The sequence below is a fragment of the Solea solea genome, chromosome 20 (assembly GCF_958295425.1).
Source record: "Solea solea chromosome 20, fSolSol10.1, whole genome shotgun sequence".
Lineage (NCBI taxonomy): Eukaryota > Metazoa > Chordata > Actinopteri > Pleuronectiformes > Soleidae > Solea > Solea solea.
The window spans coordinates 16910186-16929952 of record NC_081153.1 but is presented as its reverse complement, the minus strand read 5'-3'; the positions used below and the strand labels follow the sequence as shown (position 1 = coordinate 16929952).

Genomic DNA, 19767 nt, shown 5'->3' with positions numbered 1-19767 from the left:
AAAATGATAATCTGTATTGATATTTCAATTAACAAATTAAGGCCCTCCAAAGTAAACGATCCCTGCCAGTTTCACTTGTCAGGCATGACTAATTGATGTCTCCTCACAGCAGCGCTGCACAAATGAATGAGGGAGTCTAGGGGTGAAGTTACCTGGCTGAAGAGGAGGTTTACAGCGAGACAATGGTGGAGAAAGCTATGTTAAGAGATGCCTCATTCATGTTCAATACATACATAGACTTTATGAACTTTGTTCTCTATGTTGTGAATAAATAGTGAAATCCTGCACTTTCAATGGACGTTTTGTTTTGTTTTCTTCAGTTAGACAGATTTGTGATGCATTGCTATATGATTGTCTTGCAATATATTGATTATCACATAATTGTGATAGTGATAATATTGGTATCGTGGACCATGTATTGCATATTGTATTGTGTGGTAACCTGTGATTCTCACTCCTAAAAATTTGTCTTTCTAAAATCACTACAGAGTGATACAAAAGGGGCTACAGTGAAGCAGAAAGATCGCAACAAACTGGGCAATCCATCTTATTAGCATGTTATATGGAATTGTGCACTTCCACCCCAAGCAAACAATTACTACCACTTATGCTACCAGTTTGAACTGACAGGGCAAAAATCAAGTATGCCAGGCAGACACATGAGGCAGTGGATAATTCCCACTGACAAGCCTATTCATAAGTCTAACCTGAGGATGCTGCAGAGCTGCGTGAGGAGTTGGCTGAAGAAGGAATGGTTGAAGCCGTAGTGGAGACTGAAACTGAGGTGGCTGCTGCAGGTGGAGCACCCATGGAGGCAGCGTTGAGGCCCATGGCCAGACCGCTGACGGCGCAGAGGCCAGACGGGGCTGAAACTGTGGCAGAGCCCACCGAGGAGGCCTGAGGCACACCTAGGGACACTTGTGCAGCAGTAGCCACTGAGGAAGAGGAGGGTACTGATGAAGATGGCACAGCTGAGACGGAGGAAGGGTAGGAGTGGAGACTTGAGTCTCCGTCTACACTGGGATGCTGTGAGACAGAGGAAGAGAAAGAAGCAGTCAGGATTGATGAAATTACATTTCCATTAGAGTGAATGGTCATCTGATGCATCCGTCTGCCATCACAGGAAATGGAGCCTTTAAAATGCTGAGGAGAGATACTCTCCTGCATACACTTGTACCACAACCCTGATTTTTGTTTGGCTACATAAATGCCAAATGCAGTGGTCTTACACAAGCAAAACAACATTGACAAGAGTGTGATTTTGGTTGTTCTATGATTAAAAGGAGCTGTAGGCAAGAAATGTATTGTATCAAGTCATAAATGATCATAAGACCATGAAACACACCAATATTTTTAATTTGGATTGCAGAACCCGTTTTAAACTCAAGTTGCATATCTGTATATATAGCTCCTTTTAAAACAGACAAACACAGAAAAAAAACACACCAGTAAGCTTGAGTTGGCTGTCCGGACTGAAGATGGACCAAGGCTGTTCTGTTGTGATGGGTGAGAGCTGTAAAAACAAGACAATAGTTCAGAGCATGCTTCAACTTTAAATCATGAAATCATTTAAATCATGCAACTTACTACGTAGGATAATTATCTATGTAATTTGTATGTTGCTGTGACTGAATCTCACTTGTTGTGCTGGGGAGGAGGAATGGTGCTTGGAGGCAAATCTTCACCGTGGCCCAGAGCGCTGAGAGATGTTTGATTGGATGCATTCAACAAGGAAGCAGGGCCTGCGCCACTGTCTGTCAAAGTGCCCATGGAGGAAAGAGATGCCTGCGTGACTGAATCAGAGGCGGGCTTGACCGATACTGCAGAGCCTGCTGCAGCTGTGGAGAACAGGAGAAAATGTTGGGTGTTTATACGTGGCCAATTTGAACTTAGCATATAAGAAAAAGCTTTGTAACCACTGACCTTCCACAGATTGCGTAACTTGTATTGAACTGAAGCCATTCTGTAAAATCAACAAAAGAAATTAGTTTCTATGGAAACATGCCATTAACAACAAGTTGAAGGGTTCTGGGCTTTTATAGACAGTCATCAAGAAGCTTGTTTCATATTAACCACAGGTCAGATTTGAAACAAAGAATTACAATGAATAAAGAGCTGGAACCAATAGAAAAACTGCATTCTGGGTAGTAAAGTAAAAATCAAAAGGGAAGCTTTGGCCTTACCTTGGCCTGCATATCCTTCTGAGGGGAGGAGGAGACTGACGGAGGGTAGCGCCGTGTCTGAGGTGCTCTCTGGTCGTACAGATCCATTTGGCTGGAGTTGGATAGACCCGGAGTCGACTCGCTGCAGATTTGAATGGTATCGACAATACTAATATTGACTGTTCGATCTGTTCCATCAGAGCTAATTGGCTCTTTGATAAAATACTGCACAGGGATACTGAAAATGTTTTTACTTTCTTCATAATAAATAAAAAAAAAAAAAAAAAAAAAAAAAAAAAAAAAAAAAAAGTACATGTCACTGTAAACCCTCCAAAAACTGCAATAATGATAATTACTGTATTGATAATTCAACCATGATGCAATAGCAGTATTAAGTTTGGAGTATTCATTATTACCATGGGCACATTCCATGTTCTGAAATAGTTCACACCTTGACAGTAGACTAACTATCCAGGCTTCCTGGTAAAATAAATACTATAAAAAGTCCCCTTTGAATGATTAAGCTCTTGCTTTGCATTTTAAAATAGCTTTTGAACACATTGTGTTTCTGGTTGTACTCACCTGCTGGGGCTTGTGTAGAGACTGTTCTGAACCTGGTTGCCTTGCGTTGTGGTGGCAGGGGTGGACTCATACTCAGGTAAAACTGGTTCTGACCCAAACTGTAGTGCTCCAAACTGAAGATTGAGGCCTGAAATGTCTGTCGAGCCAGGCATCTCCACTGCCATAGCTGGAATCTGAAAAAGACCAGTGGTCTTTTACTGAATTGGCCCAAACACTTCCGAGTTGTCTGCCTGTATTTGTTCTTTAAACTTCAAGCTTACTGAACCCACAGAAAACATTCAAATCCATTTAACAAATTTCAAGAGTATACAATGGTATTTTTTTTATGCATGAGCATGAATGAGTGCTCCAGCAAGGGAGCGGCACAATCGAGTATGTGTTTATTTGAATGGTGCAATTGTGTGTGTGTGTTTAAGTGTACACATTAGTTGTACTCTAATACAATAAGTTGGTGGAGTGAAGTGTTCATTGCTGCAGTTACTACCAGTTACTCAGCATGTGTTTTGCTGCACCACATTCTGTTCATGTGTACAGTTAAATACACACAATTGCACCACTCACTTGACCATATATAAATATATATCTGAAAGTTTTAATATTACCTTTGTTGTTATAGACGTCCTCTTCTTCTGTTGTTTAAGTTTGTGTTGCTGCAAAGGCAATGGACTTGAACCCTGTGCATCTGATGAACTTGGAGAAACTTGTTGACCTAGAGTGCCTGCTGTAATTTTTGGAAGGGATGAAGCAGGCGGAGGCACCACATGAGGTGAGGATGATGTTTGTTGGGGTAATGAAGAAGATGAGGAAGAAGGCAAGCCTTTGTCCTGCAGGAACACATCCAGCATGGATGAGGTTGAGGTGGTGGCTTGATAAGGCTGCCGCTTCATAAAGGGCGAGTGGACCACAGACTCAGGCTGAGTCTTCATTTCTGGACAATGAATGAAGACAAAAAAAATAGAATAGTAAAACATGAGAACATTCATATTTTCTACACTGAAAAGGCATGATCTGAAATACTAAAAATACTACACACAGATTTATATAAAGGATACAAAAATATCTTTGCTGTACTCAAAAGACCTGGACAGGTTCAACAGGGGTATTAATTTGATTGACAGTGACAACATTAAGGGTTTATCTCACCATATTGTCCCAGTGAGGTGGCACTGGTGTCCCAGGATGAAGGGGTCGTGTTCGGAGGTCCTGTCTGGGAATGCTGGGCTGCCAGCTGGGCCAGTGCCTGGGCTGTTTTGTACTGCTCCAGAAACTGAGAGCCAGTGGTCCCTGTGCTTCCTCCTTTCTGGTCTCCCACATCCCCAAATCCCTTGCTCAGCATGCTGACCTGTAATAGTGGGTGCATAAGAGACACTGTTGCCAAAGGAGTGCAAATATTTCTGTTGCACAATTCAAATTACAATTTGATGTTGATGGCCGTGTCCTTTTCCAGTGTGAAATGGAAGTGGTTGATATAAAAAGTAAGTAAACTATATTTTTTTAATTCAGTCCCTCCAGGAATATGTGATGTTGTGATTTACGCAAATTATGTTTGCACCACCTTACATTTTTGCCAAATCAAAGTAACCGTTGTGCATATTTGATCAATCTCTGTAACAGAGGCAGTTTCATCATTGATCAGTTGCAGCCCTTATCCCAACCCAGTGTTTGAGAAAGACTAACAATTATTTTGGTAGTCAACTAATCACTTGATTATTTTATCGATTAGTCAGGATTATTTCTGTTTATAAATGCTAGTAACGTTACAATTTCATATGTATCAATGCGCAGAAGTCCAGTCATTTCATCAAAGTGTAACTTGTCAGAGACATCTGCCAGGGTGGAATATTTTCCTAATATTAACATGAACATATGTGGGGAGAAGGAGAGAATGTACATGGTTTAGCTCAAAGACGTAATCAAGGAACACGGGAGACTAATACCGCTCCAGAGCCAAAGCAATGGAAAACTTCAGGGTTACCCCAACACACATGAATCCAGCTTCTGGTTTGAAGGGATTTGGCATTTATTTGCCGACAAATCAGCTTCCACAGATTTACACTTAACATATGCTGCTCTGCTGCCAGTCTCATTTATATCCACCAAGATGGGCCTATATGTAAGAGTGTTATTGCCACTTAGCTTTCGAGCTAGCATTAGTCCGAGGACCGTCATTCTCAGTGTTAACTTGCAGTAGTGCCACATAACCCAGACGAAAACCACAGTGTAAAGAAATAAAAACATTTTTACTTTAGGAACATACACTGAGCACTGTGTATGCTGCCAATGTTTGTGGTTCAAACCCCACATAAATTATTATTTTATCATGAGGAATCAATACGCATCCTAATCAATAAAATAACTCTGAAATCAATACTTTGTTTCTGATTAGTTTTCTTTGTAAGAAGTCATGTAATACGTGGGATAACATCCAGTGGAGTGGTTAATGTTGGGGTGATCTTCGTTGGTTCAGAATGTAATAAGTGTATACAATGGGAGAAGTAGGCCTACTGCCCCCAGCACTTCCTGCAGTGTATTGCAGCAATGTAACGCGTTTCCTGAGACCTGTCTGGTGTTTCAATTAAACACATCAACGCTCTTCACAACAGGGAATTTTACTGAAAGGCTCTGAATTTCGTTCATTGATGTCTGCAAGAGTGATTTTACAATACATTAATGACATTTAAAAAAAAATGTCAACAAATTTGTTAACTCTGTATCGTGCATTGTAACTTTTTGAAAAAGCTGCCACAAATGTTTGCCCATCGCAACAATCAAAAAACTGCCTGAAATATCCTGGAAGGAATTGGTGTCTTACCATGTTGTGCTGGGTGTAGGGGGTACTGGAGGACGTTTGGGAGAGTGACGGCCCTTGTTTGGAATTGCTAAAAACCAGTGACTGAGACAAAGAGGGAGGCTGGGTGGCCTCCATTGGGGGATTTTCTGCCTCTGAGGAGGATGGGGGAGTTTTTCCCAGGAGCACGGCAAGGTCAATCCTTCAGCAAAGAAGGAACATTCATTATGACAAATTTATGACAAATTGAATGTCAACTGTTTCTATACAAGTCTATTTAATATTTATTTTTGTTGCTTTGCCTTGCAGGAGTCTCATTTAGTAGAACACCATTAGTCTGGGTAGGACTGTGGATTAGTGACATCAGTCAGACATCCCTTAAAACAATTAAGTCCCCATTAGTGCCTGATACTGAAAATGGAGCATAGCAGCTCAGTCCCATCTTGGCCAGTTTAGTCACTCATGTGAAAGATTAGTTGACCTGTCTACAGTCAACTTCATGGTGACCAACAAACTAAATACAAAGATATACAATCATCTCATTTAAATTAATATGCTGACTAAAAAAATAATAAAAGCTCCATCATTGCTCCAGTCAAGTAAGTAAATAGTTAAACAAAGGAAACTTGATTTTTTGGAGAGCGATGTGCTGGAAACAGCAAGTCATGCAAATAAATATAAATGGCCCACCTCTGTCCTTTGGTGATGGTAACATTCTCTTGAGGCAGAGGCAAGGATGCCACACTGGAAGCTGTGAATATCTTAGTCTCTGAAAGCTGCAGAGGAAGATGGAAATAAAGTTGGAGAAGGTCAAAGTTGGTAGGGCTGGGTACCGAACTTCAGTTTTTTTATGGCACCGACTGAAATGCTTCGATACTACCGGGTATCGAAACATGCCTTGCTTTTTCGGTCCTGAGTTTCGGTACCTACGGAGTTAATCACGAGATCAAGATCTGATAATGCTGCCGGTGATTGGCTGTAATGCTACACATGGTTGCTGTGTGCAGGAAGAATACAATGCTGTTACGCTTTTAATGCTTTATGTAAAAAAACTGCATTGAGTGTTAAAATGCCAAAACAGAAAAATAAAAACTACGGATGGATTTGTACCATAATGTGTAATGTAATTTTCTTTTTTTAGAAATAACATAAAACTGGTATTGAAAAAAGTATCGATCAGGAACCGGTATCGAAATGAAGGTATTGGTACTGAAAATGTTTGATTGATACCCAGCCCTGAATTTGGAGGGCAAAGGTACACATCCACAATGAAAAAGAGCCATTCCACTACAGTGAAATTGCACTAAAATCTTCAACAGATGCTTAGAAGTGCTGGATGTGCATATGTGAGATGAATCCCCAACTACTCACATCTTCATTCCAGTCTTCAGTACCCCACTCCTCTGTAGCAGTCCTCCAGGCACCTTTGAGTCAAAAATAAATGTTTACTTAGAAAAGAGAGCTTCAACGGAGTAAATAATACACTAAAACAAGAGATAATGAAGCTTACCAGGAGCAGAGTCGAACTTGGGTGGGTAATTTGTTCCTTCTCCTGCAGGGTAGTCCAACCCTAGAGATGCAGAAGATGAAATTAGCAATGATCATTAAAAAATGAATAGCCTTAATTTAACTGTGCACATTGATATCCAGGATACAAGATCAACAAGTAAGACTGTATGTCTGGGATTTCCTCTCATCTTACTAGATCTTCTTTGGAATGACAAACATAATTTCAGAATTGTTTGGATGGTACACAGCTGCTTCACTGACATGATCAACTTATGGAGGGCAACCTTTCTAAATTAACTTACTAGCCGACTCCTCCGGCTCCATGCTTCCCGTGTTGTTCCAGGTGCTGCCCCCTCCATAGTTTTCTTCTGTCTGGGCTGGCTCTGCATAATCAGCAGGGTTGAATGTTCTATAAAAGACAAATTATTAAAAACAGGAAGAGGTAAGCTGTGATTTGAGCATACATCCCCACATTTTCCAATAGCCACAGGTGGGAGCTTACACACACACACACATATTTGGGGATCATTTTTTTACCCCAGGTTTCCCCTCTCAAATTAAAAAGGGACCCCACACATCAATTTGATAAATGGTTTTACAAACAATTAAAATGCTTTACAGAGGATCTGGGACAACCTCTGAAAAGATGGGCTTGATTGTGCCGTGTAACCCCCAGGACACCCTGAATGTTGAAGTGCTGCAAATGGCTGTCCTCTTCTATGGGAGGCCCATGTTAATCAATCATGTTGTTTACACCAAGTCAACCTCTTGACTTATGATCTCCTGTGATGGTTTCAGCATCAAGTCTCTTTCTCGTGTGCAATTAAAATATGTATTAAATTTATATAGAAAGGATGCAAATGCAGACATGAACAAGCAGGGGGTTGGTGAACTTCTTGTGTTTGATGGTTTGTGCATGATTTTGGCCTATGCAGTGATTTGCAGCACTTTTGTATCCAATGTTGCCAAGGGGTTACAAAGCTGGTCAATCATATGGTCTAGCGTCTTCTTACAATGCACAGCAAAATAATATATTGCTTAGGTTGAGCTTTGAGACAAGAAGCATATTTATTAGTTGAAAAACAGCAGGAAACACTTGCAGAGCATATGCTATTCTAGTAAAAAAATGTTTTTAAAAACTTTGCATAAACAAAGTATACAGGTTTCAATACAACTTTAAGTGAGTCCCCATTAATGCTGTTATTATGACATTTGAAGACAGGAAATGACAACATAAGATTGAGGTGAGACGGTACAGTCTTCATGAGTTTGGACAGTTAAGACAGTGATCCTGCACGCTTGTTGTTTGCTTGGACACGTCCATGAAAAGTAATGCTGGTGCAACCTAACAACATGAAGAACAACTCTTTTCTGTTGAGTTAAGACAAACAGATTTCTGTATTTGTCCAAAATCCATTGTATAAACAGAGTAACCATCAGGTTTCAGGAAGGTCAATTCCTTGTTACATAAAAGAATGAGACATAACTCTGTTTTTTATGTCTTGCATTATATCATCTAATTTTATGGCACTCAAAAGTCTCCCTAAAAGAGCAAGAGTAACAGACACACCAGAGGCGATTCACTCACCTCTCACCTCCTGCAATATCATATCTGGGCCCCTTATCAATCTGGCTTTAGAGGAAAAATAATGGTAACAATTATATGAAGCACAACAAAGTAAAAATAGAAAGATAAATCTTGGTTTTCAGACCACAATCCTGACCAACAGCAGAAGCAAAATCCCTTGAATCTACCTGTACCAGTACGTCAAACAAACACACTACATGTCTGTCAGCAAAGCAAAACAGTGTTTTTTCATCATATAAAATCATTGCTCCAATCGAGAAATCCAACTCACCAGAGACATACACAATGGAACCACAAATAAAGGATAGAGGTTATGCAGGAGTAAAAGTAATAATCCTTCTCATGATGTGGTGTAATTGCAATATTTTGTTGTCAATCTCTAATTCTCTGAAAACAGTTAACCAGTAGAATGATTTCACTTTCATGCGATGCAAGGATACAACAAACTTGATCTAAAATCTCCCCTCTTTACTCTCTGACGATTCAAATACAATGGTTGCTTACAGTTGTACCAAATGAGCAACACTGTAAATAAGCCAACAAATGCGTGCGACTCCGACAAGTGGCTACAGAATGAATGGAGTAGTGTTCTCTTGTACTTAACAATATCTAGTTTGAACATAAAAATACAATACAATGAAATTTTTCTCTGTGGAAATAAAAATAATCAAATCTACAACACCGTAGGAAATACTGTCCTTTCCCCATCAGCATTGTACTCATTTCCAATGGGCGCACAAAGTATTTATTGAGTTGGTATTAATGCATGCCAGCATTTTAGAGCACAACATGGGTATGTGAGGTTAATGGTACATGCTATCATAGCATTATGTCAAAAGCACTAGTACAAGGTGCCATTGAACACGGACATACACAAACGCAGCTTTACACTACTATCCTAAGATCCTGCAAACACCTGATCGAACAGGTACATGTGTACCACTTTAACAAACGTGGCATATATGACACTAAAGCCATGCTGGTAAAATGTGACTGTTCGCAACAAGAAGCAAACGTGATAAAATAACTTGTGTGGCATACGGTGGGATGTTGGGTAACATGAAAACACCTCAGCTAACAATACGAGTAACTTCAGGAGTTACACCCCCCACCCCACTATCAATACATGCAACATCTGTGTCCACACTTCAAGTACATTCAAAGCATATTCAGAGAAAGGGACCATAAACATTGTGTATGGAATTCCTACACCTGCTTCTTAGTACACATCAATTTTTTTTAGAGAAACAAAATAACCCGCCTTCTCTCCGATTGAAGTCACTTATCATCAAAAAGATTATAAGTTATGACAACGGAGGTCCTACTGCAAAGTTGCCTGTTAAATTGAGATGAAATGCATAAATAATTCCATGACCCATTTAATTTCCTGTATTGTGACAGTCTCTAGCCAAGCAGCCAGTATAGGATACCAGCTCACAAACTGACTAATGCTACATCACAGGGCAAGATAGCAAAGACCGCAAATACAGGATCCTTGACACCCATCTTAGTAGTGCTAAATTAACCACATGTCACTCTAAATCTAACATTTAGACACCTTACACTGCTAAAAGACTTATTAAGCCCACAATTTCTTTTTTTATCCCATGGGCTAATGTACGTGCTTCCTCCTTGGATTAAGGCTAAACAATAGACTGCAGTCCTGCTCTCTCGTGACCATGGCAACAGGTAAAAGTGGAACAAAAGGCCCTCTAGATTTAAGAAACACAGGTGTTCCCTTACCCCATGCCCTGCGCTGAAAATCTGCCTCCTCGCCGTCCTGCCATTCCTGGGGAGACAACGACAGCTTACTTCATTTTCTGATTTTGACACATTATCACAGCATTTTATTTAAAAGTAAATCTAGTTCTGCAACAAATGACTGTTTTCAAAATAGATTAACAGGTCGATTATTTTCTCGATTAGGTTCGTTGTTTGGTCCATCAAATTAGAAAATTATGGAAAATATTGAGCAAAGAAACCAGAAAATAGTCCCATTTAAGAACCTGACAAAACAAAAACACTGAAAGATGAATTAGTTATTAAAAAAAAAGTTTTAATTAATTGGCAAAGCAGGAATAGTGCTGTGCAAAAATAAGATGCATATCTTGTGATGTTCTTTAGCATCTGCATGAAGAAAACACTTACAAACCAAGATTGAACACAAAGAGTAATACAAAGAAGAATACAAAAAAACTGAACCAAAAAGTGTATTTTGCAAATGATGCTGGCCTGCAATGCTGTATCAAAACACCACTGTCCAGTTCTATAACCAATGAAAGAATTAAGTTCCACAGTAAAGAAAGTCTGTGAATGTAAAAAGGTAAAATGAGGAACAAGATCAAAGATTTTGTTCATATTGCACAGCCCCATAAGCTCTGATAGGATACATTTCCTCCACGAAACAGTTTAGAGATGCTTAACCACTTACCCACAGTCCCTCTTCCTCTGCCTCTTCCCCTCCGGCCTCGCTCTGCACCTTTTCCTGCTACTCCTGCCTTGCTGCCATCCAAACCATTTTCCTGACCTCGAACTTGAATTAAAAAAAAGATTCAATGACATTATCATCACCAACTGTGTAGGCTATAGGTTTGTTGGCAACTTTAACTTAAATGACCTCTGCACTTTATACAGAGGTCACTCATATGCTGATGATACACATTTAAAGATGATACACTTCACGTTAAACTTAGTCAAGTGAAAAATGTACTCATAATTCAGATGGCTTTAATTGATTTGCAGCACATCACTTTAGAATAATTTCTAAGAATGAGTAAGCTCCTCCACATGCTGGTGGAAGGCTGTGTGAGGAAACTGTAAAGACCCATTAGATAATCAAGCAAAAGTCTCTTGCTAGAAAGTTGATGAAATATGCACTTGTTTGTCCCTATGGCAAATAAGTTAAACATCGTTTGGGAGCTATGGAATTATGGGACAACTATAACAACACACCCTGGTACACCTCAGACCAGTCACCAAAATAACACTGTGCCATTCCTGTAGAAAAGCGTTTCCTGTATGCACTCAAAGCTGTAGTCAAATTTACCAATTACGCATGTACTCAAACCATTTAAGTGCATGGCCCACTTTCATAGAAAAAAAAAAAAGGTGGTTATATGACACAACCAAATAGCTGCCACTGTATGAACAGAAGCATGGTTTAAGCCGTTTAGTTGTAGATGCATATCTTAAAAAAAAAAACATAAATCAGTAAAGGTGTTGATAAAACTTACACTCTCTACCCCTGCTGGCTCCACGGCCCTTGCGTGGAGCTCCACCTCGACGACGTGCAACATCTTTCTCTCCTCCTTTCTCCCTGTTCTCTTTTCCTTCTTCTCCGGTTTCCGCTTGGCTCGTCTCCTTCTGGCCGGACACTCCTTTCTTCTTCCCCACCATTTCCCAAGAGTCCTTAAGAAAAAATGAAGACAACGCCACAGTATAATGTATTTATATGCCGACCCAACATGGTATTAAAAGAGTTTCTGGTGACACCAAGTTTTTGACAAGTTAATGAATCTGATCTTAACTAATTAAAGATTTGAGGGCTAAACATGACAGCATCTAAATTATAAAGGGTTAATAATCCTTCCAGTTTCAAGAGGGTTCTTGCAACCTTGTTACTCAAACCCTAATAAAAGCAAAATCTGTCAACAAAAAAAAAATTCAGTAATTTCCTAGAGAGATATATTGAACCAGCCCCAATATTTTATCTCCCACAATAAGCCTGGATCTTGACAATCCAAGTTATGACTGTCACCAGTCCCTTGAAAGTAAATGGATCTATGAAAACAAACCAGGGCATGTAGAAGTGACACAGTGGCCAAAGAGGAGTACAAACATTTTTTTACACTTTATATGCAGCTTTTCTATTCATCCAACCCGAATAGCCCTGACTTCTCCAGAACCTAAAGATTTACTTAAAGACGATACTTACAGTGTCTGGGCTACCCTCCAGCAACACATTAATGGCTCTGTTGACATCCCCATTGCAATCATGCAGTGCGATCATGGACTCGTCTTGGTCTTTGCCTGTAATGTCGATCAGCTGGAAAAGAAGGAATACCATGATGCAGGGACACAGGCGTGATACCTGGCTGGAAAAATAGCATTGACTTGCGCAGATTGTTTCCAAAAAGGAAAACATTTAAGGACAAAGCAAAATGAAAACCGTTAAGGTAATTTTCACTACTGTAGGAAATATTTTAAGTGACTCTATAAAATTTCTTATTTCAGTTGGAGGTTGGAAAGCAGGTTTGGGCTACAGTACAGCAATCCAGCTACAAGCAGGGATTAAGGGAATTTGAGCAGCGTGCATCAACATCAATATTTAGAGTCAGATTCTGTGCAGTAACACTTGAAAATAACCTTTAAGTCACATGAAATAAAACAAGGGCTGCAACTAACTAATTTTTCGTAATCTATGAATTTGTCAATTATCTTGATCAATTCATTGTTTAGTCCATAAAATGTCAGAAAATGCTGAAAAATAATGATTGATGTTTTGCAACCTTGGGATAATGTTCTCAAAAATATTCAGTTTTGAAACTAGAAGTCAAATTTAATAAGCTGAGCTGATTATTAATAAACACAAACAAATGAATAGATTATCAAAAATACCTAGATTAATTTGCTACTCTATTCATATTTAATTAATTGTTGCAGCAACATACTTGTCAACATAGATTTACCATTGTCCTCCAACATTATGGCAACTAAATAACATATCGTACAGCTCACTCTTCTGTATGCAACAGTGTTGATATAGAGTACTCTTCTCTTCGGACTGATGTAATTGGTAATACACAAACAATGTGTACCCATTTTATTGTACTGAATGTCACCCACTTTCTCTGCTTGGTGACATCTGACAACTAAACAATAATAATATATACAAGAAAAACACGTACACACCCAAAACAAACCAGTTCAAAAGACCAAGAACAACTACACAAGCAAGCGTGGCTGAAATGGAATACTCTGCATCTGCTCACCTGTTTGACCTTCTCTTCAAAGTCTGCATCATTGTGGTCTGAAATCATCTGCGCAAGTCTGATTTGCTCTGCAGTGGCCTGTTCAAAGAAGAGAAAGAGATCCAACATTAGTCAACAAAAAGAGGAACATGCTTTGATTTGCTACTCTGTTTTGCCCACTTAGGGCTTAATACTTTTGTCTTGATGCCAGTATGGGCTTCATTCGCATAAGTGTGTTTAATTTTAAAACAGACAATCAGCATTGAGGCAAATGTTTCAGCTCAGTATGAGAAGTAATCAGCATCCATAATAACACATAAATAATGCAACCATCATCATATTCAAAGGTCTGTGTTTCTGTCCATCCAGACTAAAGCACCCTTTAAATTGTTAAATGAAAGAGTCAGCTGTGTTTTCAAACCTCAAACACTGGGCAGCAAGTTTGCCAACTACCACTGCCCCAGCTGACTGGTGTGTGCACCATTTTTCCTTTGGAATTTAAAGTCCACCAAGACATGTAACATGTGGTAATACATGCCTACAATCAGTGCTGGCATACATCTGTTTACATCTAGGTAGAGAGTAACATGTGTGGAGAGTGAGGGTACCTGAGGCCTTTGCTTGTGCTGTGTCTGGTTCTGTGTCTGGCCCTGTGTCTGCTCCCAGCTGCCCCGGGCTCGGTTCCCGCCCATGGACGTCATCATTTACAGTATATACAAATAACAGTATTTACAAAGGAATAAGACCTAGGAAAAGAAAAATAATCAGTATTAAAGATCTGTGAATAGGACTCATTTGTCATCCATGTCTGGTACATGAATGTTACATCCTCAAACTGCCTGGTGCATTATTGCCAAGTGGGGGTGTACTGTGATTCTAGTAGTGTGTAAGAATGAGACATCAGATTTGATTCCAAGACTGCTAATGCGAATAATACGTTGACAAAGGATTCTTTACAGACCTACTCTAAAGCAATGTATCGTACCAAACCTAACCGCGGGTTTGACCCGCGATGCTACAGTGCCACTTGGTGTTGCTGCATACCCCCACCCCACCAACCCCAACAAGTGCACAACACTGGTTAATGTATTTACCTCCTCAGAGCATTGTGCAATACAGTCTTTGTCAAAGCAAATCGCAGTGATATGTCATGACCTAAATACTGAATCGATAAATGATAAGCACACCTACACATGATAATAGTAAATATACAGTGACTTGGCCATTGTATAAAAGAAAACACAGTTAGGCCAAGTCACTTAAAACTACTTGTACCAGCGAACGGCTAACCTTGCTATTGACAGCTTCTCCTTAATCTTGCATACGTTACGTAAAAAACCCAGTTGGACAAGCCCGCAAACAAGCCTAAAGCCAGGCCCCGTCGAGTATATCTAACTCAACTAGCCAGCCACATGGCCAAAACGCTAGCCAACTGGCTAATACACCAAAACGAGCAATAAGCCTCCAAGTCTTGGTGGGCTTCCGCTTCTCAAAGCTTCACCTCATGGCGACTGCTACGCTAACTTTAACAGCCGCTAGCTGGCTAGCTGGCTAGCTAACTCAGAACCGATAACCGGCTGTGCAACACTGAGCTGGAAACGATAGCCGACTGTGAGTCATATCGACAATTTAATTAGGCAACAATCATTAAGCGAATTATAACGCTCCCGTGTTCGACCGGGAAAAACGCCCCGGTCACTGCGTTGCCACTAGTTGTCTGCTAACGACTGTTAGGTATGCTAACCCTACCGACTGACGTCGTTCCACGCACTGCTACAACACGCTAGCTAGTTGGCTGCGTTGGCAAGATAACAGCGTAACAAAAACATATCGCCACTGTGCAAAATCCCAATAACAGCCCGAACGAGGTGTGATCTAATGGTCTCGACATGAGAAACACCGAGGCTAACTGCAGGCCCGTAGGCCCCTGAACTGAAAAATAAATAACAGGCGATACTGACCACAAACCCGGCTCAATATTAGACACGGCTACACGACCGACCGACACGTCGTCTCGCTACCGACCTTCTAGTCGGATTTAGGTCAGGATATTATTCCTGAACACAAAGTTGAGACAGCCAAGTTGAAAAAATATGACGAGCCGTACTCGCTCACACAATAAGCGAGAGACTGTGAATTTACCTGTTTCTTTTCCACTCTGACACCACAGAGAGCTGCGTCACGTGGTTTACGCGGCGCTTCGGGGAAACCGGACCCAAGACACGTGACCCACACATTAATTTAAATGTATATTATCAACCGACATCGGGATTTCAGGTAAACAACACGTAGTATACACCGTGAGAAACAATGAATTATTTGACCAATACCACAGTAAACTAGGGCTGTTCAGATTACTTCTTGGGAAAAAATGAAAATACTTTTGTGTTAAAATAACAAGGCAATGATCCTGCAATTGTATGTAATTAAAAACACAACGTAATACTTACTAAATTAGCATAATCTTTTACGGCCTCTGTGTCAATCACATAAAAAATACAGGTAGGTTGTTGGACGGGACTGGTCTACTGATCCTTACACCGTTATTACGGTAATTGATAGAGTCCGTGGTCCTGCCGCAAACCAGCAACATCTGTCGCCCAGTTTCCGCACTGCTAGCGTATCTCAACTGCGTAATTACACACACTATGTCAATGAAAACGAAGAAGAATATCATCATTGCCTCGGTGTAGGTTTTATTTTATTTTCAGAAACATATTCTGAAAAGCTATAGAACGATAATTCATGTATCGTCTCTACCACGGAGACCATTCCTTCTGGAAAAATGATCATTCTACTGTTACCTTCTAAGCTACTGCATTGACTGTTTGCTAACAGTTTCTACCCGTGGATACAGTGTAAATATAAACGACCGACAACATGTCAGAGTCGTCGCCTCTGTCGGGGGTTAATGTTGTTTTAGTCATGGCCTATGGGAGTTTGGTGAGTGGCTTAATCGGTACATGTTGCACAGCTTTGTTTGCTACCTGCTGCTATTGCTAGTGTAATGATTGTGACTTTAAACATCTTGTCTTTGTGTGATTGTTTTTTTGCTTGTAGGTGTTTGTCCTACTGTTTATCTTCGTCAAAAGGCAAATCATGCGTTTTGCAATGAGATCCCGGCGGGGACCACACGCACCAATTGGTCACAATGCTCCTAAGGTAAAGTGAATATCCTCTAATATTATACTGATAACCTCTTATTTCCTTTATTCAAACGTTCCAAATACAGGCTTGAACAGGTTTTAAAAATGTTGCTCTTTTTGTTAATGAAGAAAAACCATAATATTAAGAACGAAGTCCCATGTTTCACTCTGTATGGAAATACCTTAATTATTTTCCCTTCACTGTCAAGGGTAACAGCTGAAGCTGCAGCAGTAGCTGGTGTTGGTGTTTGGGTTCACAAGTGTGTGTATTTTCACAGGGTTTGAGGGAGGAGATTGACTCCAAACTGTCCACAGTCCAAGAGATCTGCTTCGAACCTCGTCTCCTATCAGAGGAAGACGATAGGCTAAAGCAGGGATTACAGATTAGTAAATCACTCTTCAAGATCAATTTGTCATTCAAATGTCTTTGCATAGCAAATTACTATTGAGTCTCATCCAACGTAACCCTGTTTATATTTCAAAGGTTGTTACAACTACCTGTACAGAATGAAAGCTCTGGATGCCATCCGTGACTCAGGTGACTCAAAGATTTGAGATTATTATCACATGTGATCTATAAAATAGGACTTTAAATACTTTTTATTATCTTAGGTCTGTCCTTACTAGCATATGGAAAATAATTTTCTTAAGTGATCCAGTGTTTTCAGCTTGCGTACTGAAGTTTTGTCCTCACCTTTACGTCTTGTCACTTCCTGTTTGGATGTCAGAAATTCCTCTGGAGGAGATAAGCCGAAGTCCCAGTGCATTTACAGGACGCAACTTCAGAAACTGGCTCCTAGAATTGCGCAACTCACACTCTCTGATAAAGAGCAGCCACAGTACACTGATTGACCGCCTGCTAGAGGGCTACGACAGTGCTCGCCATGGAACTGGGGTGTGTACATGTGCTTTTGTGACTGTGTTCCAAATCATTCCTTTGTTCACTCACTCACTTTTCCCTGTCAAATAGACATGAAAGAATTTACTTTGTAGTGAGCTGTACATATTATGTGTACTGTGGAACAATTTCTTATTATCTCATGAACACTGTAAATATATCTACAACATTCTTTACTCCATAGTAACTAATGAGCTTTTAGTTATTTCCCTAACTGTTGCAATATGTTACTGATTTTAACTTCTACTCCCTGTTCCAGGTGTTCGGGGAGGCTGAGTTTCTTGAATACAAGCAGGCTCTGAGAGAACTAGCTGACGTGTAAGTGCTGTCATACTGGCCCAGACTTGACATTGTTGAAATTGTTGCAAGAAGTGTGGGGGTCTGCACTGCTCTCAAACCAACAGTGCAAGGCGTGGTGCAGGCTACTCTTGTGTTCCTCAATTATTCATTCATTATAAGCACAATAATACATTGTAAAGGGAAGATTTCCTTAGTGTAAAATAAGTAAGAGAATTTTATTTATATAGCTCCTCTCACAGAAATGGAATCACAAAGTGCTTCGCAGGGCGATACAAGCAAAATACATAAAATACTGATAGGGTAAAAACATAGGTCTGTTTAAACAAAAAAAACAGGTAGTACACAATAAAAAGAATAAAACTGCTTGAAAAAAGTGTCGACAGAGTCTAATCAGCAAAGGGATAAAGGGAGAGCGTTCCACAGTCTAGTCACTGCTTCAAAGGAGCGATCGCCTCGTGTCTTGAAATGGGTCTTTGGAACCACAAGTAGCATCTGGCCCGCTGGCCTCAGACTGTGGGCCGGGGTGTGAAGCTGTAGCAGGTCAGAGATGTAAGGAGGAGTTTGACCATGCAACGCTCTAAAGGTTAGGGTCAAGATTTTAAAATGGATTCTAAAATTCACTGGTAACCAGTGAAGGGAGGCTAAAACAGTCATTATATGCCTTGCAGCAGAGTTGTGGATGATCGGAAAGCGGTCAAGTGCCTTCTTATTTAAACAGGTAAAAAAACAATTACACTAATATCCAGATGTGAGGATATAAAAGCTTGAAAAATCATCTCCAATTCAACCTTAGTCACAAGGGGTTTCAATTTAGAGATATTACAGAGGGTACGTCGAAGAAGATAAAGGGCCTGTGTGCTGTTTTATCAGAGGGATGACACTGTCAGGAGCAACAATAAGTTTCTGTTTTCTCAGAGTTCAATTGTAAGAAATTATCACTTAACTGATTGACTACCAAGTAGTTTGTTAGTTAGAACCGTTTTTACAGTTTCTTTTTACTGCTGTTTGTATTATCAGTTTTGTTACTTGACTGCTATTACATTCATGCTGTGATTATTGTATTTGCCTACATTTCCCATCTCTTTGTCTTCAAACTCAGGGTGAAGGCCTATTCCAGCACCACCAGTCTGGACCAGCAGCACCAGTCTGCAGCAAAGGACCTGACAGGATCTCCTGTTCGTGGTACTCCTTCCACCATCCAGGTCACCTACCTGCCCTCTACTGGCCAGCGCAGCAAAAGGCCCAAACACTTTTTGGAGCTCAAAAGTTTCAAGGACAACTACAACACACTGGAGAGTACACTGTGAAACATTTCAAGACTGGACTGAGAGTCAGAAGTTGTTGGTACACGGCCAACTGGAAAGAAAAAAAGCTGTAATAGACTGTGAGAAAATCTCCTTACAGTAAGTTCAGACTGGGTGATAACTATCATGCACTGTCTTACATATTTTTGTAGTCATTTCAAAGCAATATGCATATAAGAATGTCCAAATTCATAGCATTTCTAATCTTTTTTTCCTGTCATGTTGATAACTGTATGTGCACATTTTACACCAAAGATTTTCATTTTGGACCTAATGTACAATTATGATTGTTGCCTATTAGGCTAGCTTTGTAATTGATACTTTGGTAAAAACAGCAAAGGTAATTTACAAATAATGTGGATTTTTTTCCCCCCACATATGAACACAAATGATTACCTTTTGGATTTTTTTGTTTGTTGATATGTAAGATATTTATACGGACAGTTGTAATTTATTTTATTGATACTGTGTGATATTTGTGTACTTTGTGGTTTGAGATTAAAAAAACAATTTACCAGTA

At 40.0% G+C, this 19767-nt stretch overlaps 2 protein-coding genes across 14 annotated transcripts in view; one reads left to right on the top strand and one right to left on the bottom strand.

The window, feature by feature from the left end:
• ubap2l (ubiquitin associated protein 2-like) overlaps positions 1-16946 on the bottom strand; it is a 25764-nt gene extending 8818 nt beyond the window's left edge. For 4 of the 12 annotated variants that reach the window (XM_058618744.1, XM_058618749.1, XM_058618752.1 and 1 more), the window contains exons 1-21: positions 15561-15714; positions 14208-14345; positions 13621-13698; positions 12564-12674; positions 11863-12037; positions 11061-11162; positions 10373-10418; positions 8630-8674; positions 7344-7450; positions 7043-7102; positions 6904-6956; positions 6223-6308; positions 5557-5734; positions 3888-4086; positions 3347-3672; positions 2745-2917; positions 2184-2304; positions 1924-1963; positions 1640-1838; positions 1447-1513; positions 708-1026 (exon numbers count right to left, since the gene is read on the bottom strand). In XM_058618744.1, the coding sequence (XP_058474727.1) occupies positions 708-1026; positions 1447-1513; positions 1640-1838; positions 1924-1963; positions 2184-2304; positions 2745-2917; positions 3347-3672; positions 3888-4086; positions 5557-5734; positions 6223-6308; positions 6904-6956; positions 7043-7102; positions 7344-7450; positions 8630-8674; positions 10373-10418; positions 11061-11162; positions 11863-12037; positions 12564-12674; positions 13621-13698; positions 14208-14303 (2581 nt within the window). In that variant the 5' untranslated portion in view covers positions 14304-14345; positions 15561-15714. Of the gene's footprint in view, positions 1-707; positions 1027-1446; positions 1514-1639; positions 1839-1923; positions 1964-2183; positions 2305-2744; positions 2918-3346; positions 3673-3887; positions 4087-5556; positions 5735-6222; positions 6309-6903; positions 6957-7042; positions 7103-7343; positions 7451-8629; positions 8675-10372; positions 10419-11060; positions 11163-11862; positions 12038-12563; positions 12675-13620; positions 13699-14207; positions 14346-14889; positions 15045-15560; positions 15715-15741; positions 15828-16049; positions 16178-16927 lie in introns of those variants that run through there. The other 8 variants (XM_058618750.1, XM_058618755.1, XM_058618756.1 and 5 more) reach the window with 5 other exon arrangements.
• Positions 15758-19767, top strand: LOC131447196 (protein C1orf43 homolog). Of its 2 annotated transcripts, none has more exons than XM_058618762.1 (7): positions 15758-15876; positions 16660-16761; positions 17024-17132; positions 17230-17283; positions 17474-17640; positions 17903-17961; positions 19043-19767. In XM_058618762.1, the coding sequence occupies exons 2-7, from the start codon at positions 16699-16701 to the stop codon at positions 19248-19250; spliced, it is 660 nt and encodes a 219-aa protein (XP_058474745.1). In that variant the 5' UTR covers positions 15758-15876; positions 16660-16698; the 3' UTR covers positions 19251-19767. The 2 variants fall into 2 exon arrangements, with proteins under 2 accessions (XP_058474745.1, XP_058474744.1); XM_058618761.1 differs by lacking the exon at positions 15758-15876 and adding an exon at positions 16221-16542.

Coding starts and splice junctions, on each gene's coding strand:
- LOC131447196 (XM_058618761.1), top strand. CDS start 16,480: ATGTCAGAGTCGTCGCCTCTGTCGGGGGTTAATGTTGTTTTAGTCATG. Junction 16,543..16,659: donor TCATGGCCTATGGGAGTTTG/GTGAGTGGCTTA, acceptor TTTTGCTTGTAG/GTGTTTGTCCTACTGTTTAT. Junction 17,641..17,902: donor GTGCTCGCCATGGAACTGGG/GTGTGTACATGT, acceptor TCCCTGTTCCAG/GTGTTCGGGGAGGCTGAGTT.